Source organism: Brachypodium distachyon, chromosome 3 (genome assembly GCF_000005505.3).
Source record: "Brachypodium distachyon strain Bd21 chromosome 3, Brachypodium_distachyon_v3.0, whole genome shotgun sequence".
NCBI lineage: Eukaryota > Viridiplantae > Streptophyta > Magnoliopsida > Poales > Poaceae > Brachypodium > Brachypodium distachyon.
Window position 1 is genome coordinate 28,182,857 of NC_016133.3, and position 10,043 is coordinate 28,192,899.

Sequence of the window (10,043 nt, forward strand, 5' to 3'; positions counted from 1 at the left end):
TCGCGAAGGCCTAGCCCAGCAATACAGCGACCCGTCTATACCCGAAGGCCCGTCTTTACCCGAAGGCAACATGCGGCCGAACCCTACCTACCCCGATCTTCCATCGACTCCTCGCTCCTCCCGCAGACCACACCTCCACACCTTTCCTTCCCCCACGCCTATTCCTTCTGCGGCGGCGCACGCCATGGACGGTGCCCAGCTTGAAGCCGGCCTCGTGAGGGAGCTCTAGCCTATGACGAGCCTCCAGCTCACCAGGTTCTTTTAGCCTCCAACCCGTGGGAAGCCTCCATCCTTTGTGGGGGCCTCAGGACCGTACGGGGCCTCTGGGCCATGAAAGTTGCTCAACGCTTGGATTGATAGAATTGGCGCTCTTTTAAAAGTTCAGGGAAAAATGCTCCTTTCATCAATTTGATCCTTTTGTCCTAAATAAATAAATAAATTTGATCCTTTTGTTTAGCCCCAGCCTCTACGGTGTTGAGGATGGCTAGATCGGTACTGTCACGGGATTGAAGAAAACCCTTATAGCCATTCCGTTTGGCACCGACGGGTGAAAACCAGTGAGCTGGGTGCTGCATATTTTGGCTCAAGAATAATGACTTTTCCTCAGGTTCAGGACATAGTACGTACAAACTACAAACACATGTAGGAAAACAGAAACATAAATGCATATCCAATCCAAGCCATCGATGACAAGTCACTGTCACACGCTATTTTCCCGCAAGTCCGGCGTGGGCGCGTGGCCAACCTCTATCGTCTGCCGGACCCGATTTCAGAAAGTCCAGCTGGTCGGGCAGTTCCAAGTTCCAATATGCACCCACACATTATTGAACACCATCATGTGGAATGGAAATGGAATTCCACACTCACGCACTGCAGGGCCCGGGCCCGGGAGCAACCCGAACGGTGGGGCAGAGATAGAGCTTGGCGCGTTTGCTGGCGACCATCCCGGCCGCCTCCGACATGTCCATGTCCTCCGCCCTGGCACCGTCCGGCAGCTTCCAGTCAAAGTGGTAGAGGAGGCTGGCGAGCGCGACCTCCATGTTGGCGATCCCGAGGTTGGCACCCGGGCACATCCGTCTCCCGGACCCGAACGGCAGGAACTCGTAGTTGGTCCCCTTGAAGTCGACGGCGCCGTCGGCCTCGAACCGCTCCGGCCTGAACTCCTCGGGCCGGTCCCACACCTTGGGGTCCCTGCAGATGGCCCACGCGTTCACCAGCACCGCCGTGCCCTTGGGCACGTCGTACCCCATCACCGTGCAGCTCTCCCGGCACTCCCGTGGCAGGAGGAGCGGCAGCGGGCAGTGGAGCCGGAGCGCTTCCTTGAGCACCAGCTTCAGGTAGCTCAGCTTGGCCACGTCCTCCTCCGTGATGCTTGTCTTGCCCTGGAAGGCGTCCCGGAGCTCCGCCTGCGCCTTCGCCATCACCCTCGGCGTCCGCATCAGCTCCGCCATCGTCCAGTTCAGCGTCGTCGACGACGTCTCGCTGCCGGCCCCAAACATATCCTGCAAAATTAAACAAAAAAACACACCACACAAATTCATTTAATATTTTTAATTCGTGCCTGCCTTGCCTAGCCGCCTAGGTAGGCAGAAGCAGAACAGAAGGAGGGTTGAGGCTTAATTGATTACGAAGAGGAGGATGAGGATGTCGCGGTTGGTGATGGAGCCGTTCTGCTTCTGGAGCCGGAGCATGACGTCGAGGAAGTCCCCACTACCGTGAGCTTTTTCGGAGCCGTCGTCGTCCTTTTCGGCGGCCTTTTCTTCCAGCCGCTCTTTGATGATCTGCTCGATGATGCGCTCCATCTCGTCCCGGCAGACTCTGGCGTTGCGTGGCGCGGCGCCGAGCGCCTGCATGATCCTGGACGACGGGAACAGGTCGGCGGCCGTGAGCGAGGACGTCTGGCGGACCAGCGTGTCGAATGCCCTGAGATACTCGTCCTGGTACTTGCACCGCGCGCCGATGGACTCCCTCACGATGGTATCATTGATGAAGTTGGCGATGCTCCTCGTCAGGCACACGGGCTCGCCGCTGGACGCGGACGCGGCGATGCGCGCCACGAGGAGCGCGGCCTCCTCCTCCCGGACGCGGCGGAGCGCCTGCACGCGGGCCACGCTGAGCAGCTCCAGCACGCAGATCTTGCGGAGCTGGCGCCAGCGGTCGCCGTAGGGCGCGAAGACGAGGTCGCTGGCGTCGAAGGTGGCCGTCCGGGTCGTGGCGTTGAGGTGACGCGTGGCGAAGGTCAGGTCGGACGTCTTGAGGATCTCCCGCGCGGCCTCCGGCGACGAGGCCACCACCGTGGGCACCTCGCCCAGCCACAGCTGCATCAGGGGCCCGTGCTTCTCCGAGAGCACGCTCATGGCGCGGTACATGCCGCCCTGGCTGCTCACCAGGTGGTGCACGCTGCCCAGCAGCGGCAGCGTCCATGGGCCAGGCGGCAGCTTGAGCTCGGGCTTCGTTAATCCTTGTTTGAGCTTCTTGGAGAGGATGACCAAGAGCGAGCACACGGCCAGAGCGAGTAGCACCTTCTCTGCCTCCATCGTGGTACTGGTGTGGTGGCTGTCGTCACTGGTCAGTGCTTGCGGATGTTCTTTTGCTGGGGTTTGCGGGGCTACATTTATATATGTCCCGGACACGGTACGTGGTGCCGTACGTCGCAGGTCGAGGCGAGCGGGGCAGGCCAGTCAAACACATGGCGGCTGCGAAACAGGAGGTGCGACCGCCCGAGCGAGGATGATTGAGTGGCGTTGCAGAGAAATTTCCTCCAAGAAATCAACGATATCATCTCACCGGGGCAACAGCCAGCATTGAAGACACGAAAAGAATGTGCCTTCTGGTTTCAAATTTTGGGTTTCAGAAATATTTCATGCACTGACGAAATCTTTAACTACACATACGAAATCCTGCAATTGAGTTAATTATTTCGGTTTTCAGTTCGTCCAAGTTGACCGCAGTTTCCACATCGTTTGACTGAAATCTTGAATTTTAGCAGAAAAAGCTTGAATTCTGCTTGCATTTTACTTGAATTCACATGTCACAAAAAATATCTACTCCCTCCGATCCTAAATTATTTTAATGCAAATTCGAATTAAAAAAACGACAAGAATTTAGAATGAGAGTAGTATTTAGGAAATTCTCAAAGTTTTGGTAAAACTGAGACGGGTCATACAGGTAAAGCATTTGTTGCAACAAACCAATGAAAATTACTAGTAAAAAACAGACCGTCTTGGATTATCCCCAAAAAGGTCCGGCACATTTTGGCCTTTTCCTGGGTACTCATGTTTCTCCTCACGTGCTTGCACAAGTGCTTTTTTTGGTAGACTTTATGACCCACGTGGTGCTAGCACAGAGGGCAACCGCAATGCACGAGTTGCGACTTCAACCATGCAACGAATTTGAATTCAACAAACCACTCTTAGTTGCTGTTTTTTTAGAATTTATGTGTGTTTTGTTCCAGCCTATTTTAATTGCGAGACTCGGATCTCCACCGCATCAGATAGATCTCTCATACATTAGAGCATCTCCAACGGATGTTATAAAATAGACATTGTGTCCAAAAAACCGTTTTTAGGGCACAAACAACCAAAAAAGCCTCTCCAACAGATGAAATATAGCTATCCTGTGCCTTATAATTTCAGGGCATGCCCCAAAAAATTGAGGCAAATGATGTATATTTGCATCACAGGATAGGGCTGCCCTATCTTTCCTCCCACCATCGCGCGAACCAACCACCAGAAAACTTCATCCCGCGACATCTCCCCGACGCCACCGCTGCTCTATGCCGCCGCGCCACCCCGCTTCCCCGAGCTGCTTCGCTGCCCGCCCCAAGCCTCTTTCTCCGCCTCGACGGCCGCCGGTGGCGAAAAGGAAGCGGGCCGCCGCTCTCCTCCGCACTGCTCATCCACGCCGCTCGGCTCTGCCCCCATCGTTCTGCTGTCCCGTCCCCATCGTCTTCCTCTGCCCCGACGGACGGTGCCCCGCGGCGCCGGCGGCCCGCTTCCCCGATGAGCACTGGCCCCGCTCCCGCCTAAAGCATCGCAGAGACGAGGCGAAGCTCCTAGGGTCGGTGGTAGCAGTAAAAACATAGAGGTGGAGGCTGTCCACGATGAAGGGCAACGGCCGACAGTGACTGCCGACGCGGGGGTGACGCGGGCATCCGCGGGCTTGGGCGAGCACACCGGACGAAGCGCAGAGGCGTCGCGGTGCTCCCTCGGGCGGCAACGAGGCACTGCAGGCTGTGGTCGGGCGGGTCGACGCGGGCAACGCTTCCGCCGGATTTGGGCGGGCTCACCGGAGCGAAGAGGGAGAGCATCTTCGGTTGGGGGAGAAAGAGCAGAGGAAGGGGAAGGGAACTCGCGGAAGAAGAGAAGGGAAAATAAGAGATGGGTCGCTGACTGGTGGACCCCGTGTGTCATTGTGAAATTTTGTCATGTGTGGTGCCTTATTTTACATCATCTTGATTTCTGCTAGTGTCCTATTTTACATCATCTGCAATGGCTTCCCTATTTTAGGGCACGAAAAACTGCAAAAGTGGTGCCCTATCCTAAATTTTCAGTGCCTTATTTTACATCATTTGTTGGAGATGCTCTTATCGGAAGAGATGGATTACTAATTTCCTCTGTTTTTGTAACTAGTCGGGTGACTTACGCATTTGTGCGGTTAGATTCACTGTAGATCTTTAAGGTGCCTTTTCTCTAGTGATTTACTCACCACGATTAATGATTTACATAATCCAGTTTATACGTATGAGTATAACAGCTTACATCCTCCTGTTTTAATGATTGGGATTTCCTTTGTTTGTATATTTGATTCATCGCATGGGCGAGCGCCAAGTGCTTGTCGCTGGATCAGCGCCATGCTTGCTTCATGGTGGCCCTATGTGATGCTGATAGATTGTTAAGCATGGCGTTTTGCGGAAAACAGGATCACATGACGTGGTTTTACTTGGGATTAACATTTTTTTCCTTAATTTCTTGCAGTTTCACCGAAATAGTATATGATTATATCTCTTGCAAACTTTCTATCGTGTCCTCTTTCTAACGTGGTAATCACAGAATCATGATCATATGTATGTGTACTTCTATCCGAGTATCTAGTTTGTGTGATACATTTATGAGAAACTATATTACTCCTTCCTATCCATATTAGTTGTCAAAATATTACATGTATGTAGATATTTTTTAGACATAGATACATCTATATTTAGGCAAATTCGAGACAATTAATATGAATCGGAGGGAGTACTATCTTTATGTGCGAAATTGAGAAGCAAAGATCAAAACTGAAACCAATGAGAAAATGAAGCATTTGTATGAATGCGGGTAAAAGCATATTGCTGTGGTTTGTATCTAAACATGCCCCAGACTAGTCATAGAACAATGTTCTTATAAGATTTTCATTCCAATGACACGGAGTTATGGTTTTAATACACCACATCTATCTATCTATTAGTCTGAGTTATAAGATACAGTTAGGGCCAGTTTTTTCGGCTTCCTGAACCGGCTTTTCTGAAAAGCTGCCCTTCCCCAGCTTCTTGGAGAAGCCGCCACTTAAATTTGATTAGGTTATCAAACTAGTTTGATCTAAACTACTTTGAAAATTTGTGATGCGGCTTCTCCAGTAAGCTACGTGAGGACAGTTTCTAGAAAAAGCCGGTCCTAAAAGCCGAAAAAAACGCACCCTTAGCAGACTACAAACCTGAATTGTCCTGGAGTAGTAAATGCAATAACATACACGAAAGACCACATCCTAAAAAGAAAAACAACCAACAATTCCTTGTACAATTCATGATATGCATTGCAATTGTTCCTCCATAAATAAAGCCATCATCTGAGCTTAAGACCCAAACTTTATATTGATACAGTCAAAAGCACGGATTTATTTGTTTCAGTGACATAAAATTTATGTCAGTGAATAGGAAACTTAGAGAGAAAAAACTGAAACAGCAAGTTAAAATAGGCAAATGGTTTTACCAAACACTTCGATAGCGATTGGACTATGTCACTTGTTTTTTTTAGTAGCATTTCCATTAGGAATTATATTTCAACCTTCGAGTGCAGATTGAGCTATCAATACCATTTAGGTTTACAAAGAAACTAAGAAATTGCTGATCCAATCTGACTACCTCTGACTATTACAAAGACTTCTGAAGTAAGCTTTCAGGCTTTCCATACCATGCAGGAGTGAACAGAGCCCTCGTCCTTACCATAACCTGGAACAGAGGGAGGCATGAGATGGAGTCTGCTATTGCTACAACCCCAATTCTCTCTGATAGATCTGTTAGTTGGTATTTATTAACCGGTATCTGAAATCCTGTCTTTCCTTCTGTCGGAAATTCGGACGGCGCTTTGGCAACACCAAAACACTAAATTTTGCAGAAAAGTATCCTCTGCTGTGTATTTTACCACTCCAAGTTTTACACCTTAGGGCCATGAGAAAACAACGTGGCTGCCCTTTGGTGGGAGGGCAGAAGTGGAAGATTCTCTAAGGCTGTTTTTGGTTCGGGAGCGAGGTAGAATTGAATGGAACCACTCCATTCCATTTCATTCCTACGAGGGTTCTAATATGTTGTTTGGTTTGGAAAATGAAACGGTTATAGATTCTGTTTGGTCTATGGAATATGATGGAATGGAATGGTTTCATTTTTTGTTTGTTTTGGAGATGGAATGAGATGAGGAGAATGTATTCACTGCTGGTGAGGTTACCAGATTGAGTAATGAACATGAGCTGATCTACTCTTCATGATTTGTAAACACGAGGAAAAAAATTGGCAACACTTTCTTTGTATTTTCTCTCATAGACAGTTTAGAAAACATGAACATAACACATATACTGATAAAGCATAGTACTTGATGAAGCATCAGATCCATACATCACATATAGGGTCCATTCAATCGATCACATTACAAGTCCAAAATACATCACATATGCACACATGGCTATCAAAATATAACAATGCATCCATATGCAACAATTTCTCCCTGTTTTGTACCAATTAATCAGAGTGCATAGCAAAAATTAAATCAGAGTGCATAGCGAAAATAATAAGCCATAACCGGCCATGGTGACCATGCTGAGCACACAAATTGGACAGGTGGGGTGAGCAATTTCTCCTTGTTTTCACCACCGGTCTCCTCTTCTCCCCGCTGACATGCTCCTCCGCCTAATCCAGCCGCCGGTCTCCTCTTCTCCCCGCTGACGTGCTCCTCCGCCTAATCCAACCGCCGGTCTCCTCTTCTCCCCGTCGAACTACTCCTCTACCGAATCCCCTCGCCGGTCTCCTCCCTCCCCCTACCAACGACCTCCTCTCCCCACCGCCGTCCCAGATCTACTGACGACCGGCCAGGATTTCGGGGGGATGGACGTGATCTGGTTGGGAACTGCCGCCGCCATGGAGAGGAACCGAGCGGAGGGAGAGAAATATCGGGACGAGGGGGTGAGGATAGAGCAATGAGAGAGGGTCGGGGATCGGGGGTTGGGGGGGGGGTGTGATTTCTCGCGGCGGGCCCACTCGTTCCAATCGGAACGAAGTCATTCCTTCGTTTTTGAGTTATGGGTTGGTTCCGGATCTGAGAGGTATATTCCCCTCTGAGGAACCACTTGGTTCCATTCTACTTTTGTCAATTCTAGAAACCAAACGCTGAGATCATGCTAAAACGAGGAACGGTTCTATTACATTCCACTGCATTCCAGGAACCAAACACAGCCTAAATTACTTTGGGACCCTTTTTTTCACGATTGACTCCTTTATGTCGAGGTTGGGTCCTTTTCTCCCATATGAGTCTTTCTCTTGACTTGTTGACTAGCTTGGGTTGCTTGACCATCCTTGTTGGCATGTTGAATGGTCAAAGCCTCATTTTTGACTTAGATCTTTGCCATAGGATTCATGGCTTGGCCCATATAAGGGTCTCCAACACATTCAATCTCACAAGATTCAAAAGGACATGCCCATATCCTTAAAAAAGAGAGTACATAATGAAATCTATTGTTGTGTTTTTCAAATCATGTGAACAAAAGAGTCCTTAGAATTTACTCCCTCCGATCCTAAATTGTTGTCGAAATATTACATGCATCTGGACGCTTTTTAAGAATAGATAAATTCATATTTGGGCAAATTTGAGACAAGAATTTAGGATCGGAGGGAGTAGGTTGGAAAACATATTCAAACGCACTTGAGATCCAAATCAGTTGAACAAGGGAAGCATTGTGTGATTGTGCAATTATGTGTGCACTAGTGCATATATGACACTGAGAGAAAATGTTGAACAAGGGAACCCGGCGTTTCTAAGAAAAATGTATCACTCTGGGCTGGCTAAAGTGTATACACTAGTGCATATATGACACTGAGAGAAAATGTTTCCTTGAGAACTGCAGAAGGTGAAACTATTCTTAACACATACCTTTATAAAGTAGCCAAGACATGTTTGCAAAGTAGCAATAGACACCATCAACAAAGAGAGCAGGTGAAAATCACTGGCTGAACCTAGCATAGCAACACAAACACCAAAATTCAGAACTCAGTATATATGTATCTCATGTTCATATAAAAAGATCTGGAATGATCCATGCCAGCACTACCCAGTTCAGCCAAGATTGAGAGGCAACCTTATACTTCAAATCGTACATCTGGCAACCCGATAATTAAAAATTATTTAGCAGCAGACCAGTGTAATCTTTTGTTTCAAGCCAACAACTGATGTTATGCCCGATGAACACTGCACCACTTTCCTTGTCAAAGTCACTGCTCGTGAAGATCAGAATGAGATGCTGCCCAATGCCAATGTGACGAGCTGCCTGAAAGGGTTGTAGATGAAAATGATGGTACACTTGCGTATAGAAGGTTTGCAAGATAGATCAACCCACCAGATAAAATTCATCTTCCGAGAAGAGGTGTAGCTCGAACCAACTCTTAGGATTATTCTGTTGGTTAATAATACAATAGTATGGTGATTCCATGTCGAAATAACGCATAAGCTATAATGTTTTGTAGATTTAGAACTATAGCTAGAGTATACCACTTAAACATACACCCAAATTCTTGTCAGGCTGTCAGCTACTACTGATTTTACAAGATTTTCGAGTAAATTAACTAACTGTACTTCGTGTATACTGTATATGTATATAGTTCTTGTCTCTACATATAAAGTCAAGTAGGTTTCACGTTTCTGAGCAGTTAACACAGAAATGACTACTACATTATATCCACAGGTTAGCATAACAGTTGTCTCCAAAACATCATTACATTTCTCTTGCAGTATCACAACCATTCTTCATCTATCGAGCTTGCAATTGCAGGAAATAGTGGTTACAGGGAACGAACAATACTCCTATCTGAATTATTGAAATAATGAACGGAGAGAAATTGATGCGTCATCACCCTTAGAAGAAGTCTTGGAGGCCCCGACCGGCGAAAACGCGGTCGGAGAGCTCCGCGAGGATCGCGTTCACGGAGAGCAGCGCGGCCGTGGATCCCGCGATGATGCCGAGGACGACCCCCGTGGTGCCCAGTACCTTCCCGGGCGCCGGCCACTCGATCTCCGACATCTCCTGCACCACCCCATCCCACCACCCAGCACCGGCGCCGGTGCTGCCTGCGGCGACCTCCGCCTCCTTCCGCGCACGCATCAGCTCCTTCAGCTCCGCCGCCACCTCCTCGGGGGTCTTTTCTCCGGACGCCGTTTCATCCACTCCGGACTTCAAAGCTTCGCCCGCCGCCATGGACGGTTCTTGTTCCTGCCCCTTGTCGCTGGCGGTGTCCTTGGATGCGGCGGCGAGACGTCGGCGGACGGAGATGGAGCGGCAGAAAGAGAGGGCGGGAGAGCCGAGAGTGGAGAGGGAGGGGCGCGCGGTGGGACTGGACCGGGCTGGGGCGAAGAGGCAGGAGAGCCGCCGGTGCAGAGGGAGGGAGGCGCAGTGGGATTGGACCGGGCGGCAGAACGGGGTGGTCGCCATGGCTTCCCTTTGCGGTTCGCTCAGCGGCCGGGCTTGAGGCGCTCCCCGTGCCGCGGATAAGAGAATCCCCGGTCGTACCGGCACCGCACGCCTCC

The 10,043-nt window shown here is 49.4% G+C and overlaps 2 protein-coding genes across 10 annotated transcripts; both read right to left on the reverse strand.

The window, feature by feature from the left end:
* Positions 1 to 576: 576 nt before the first annotated feature.
* Positions 577 to 2,576, reverse strand: LOC100824609 (ent-cassadiene C2-hydroxylase). The gene is made up of 2 exons (XM_003571769.4): positions 1,629 to 2,576; positions 577 to 1,502 (listed from the first exon to the last, which is right to left on the reverse strand). The coding sequence occupies exons 1-2, from the start codon at positions 2,535 to 2,537 to the stop codon at positions 864 to 866; spliced, it is 1,548 nt and encodes a 515-aa protein (XP_003571817.1). The 5' UTR covers positions 2,538 to 2,576; the 3' UTR covers positions 577 to 863.
* Positions 2,577 to 6,192: 3,616 nt separating this feature from the next.
* Positions 6,193 to 10,043, reverse strand: LOC100824919 (preprotein translocase subunit SECE1). 9 transcript variants are annotated; one of them, XR_002965235.1, is made up of 5 exons: positions 9,374 to 10,042; positions 8,860 to 8,916; positions 8,602 to 8,790; positions 8,397 to 8,479; positions 6,193 to 6,208 (listed from the first exon to the last, which is right to left on the reverse strand). XR_002965235.1 is itself a non-coding variant. In XM_014899926.2 (2 exons), exon 1 carries the CDS (start codon positions 9,946 to 9,948, stop codon positions 9,376 to 9,378), a length of 573 nt encoding a protein of 190 aa, XP_014755412.1. In that variant the 5' UTR covers positions 9,949 to 10,042; the 3' UTR covers positions 6,827 to 8,790; positions 9,374 to 9,375. The 9 variants fall into 9 exon arrangements, 1 of the variants encoding a protein (XP_014755412.1); XR_002965234.1 differs by lacking the exon at positions 6,193 to 6,208 and adding an exon at positions 6,827 to 7,951; XR_002965236.1 differs by lacking the exon at positions 6,193 to 6,208 and adding an exon at positions 6,827 to 7,951 and having other exon boundaries at positions 8,575 to 8,790.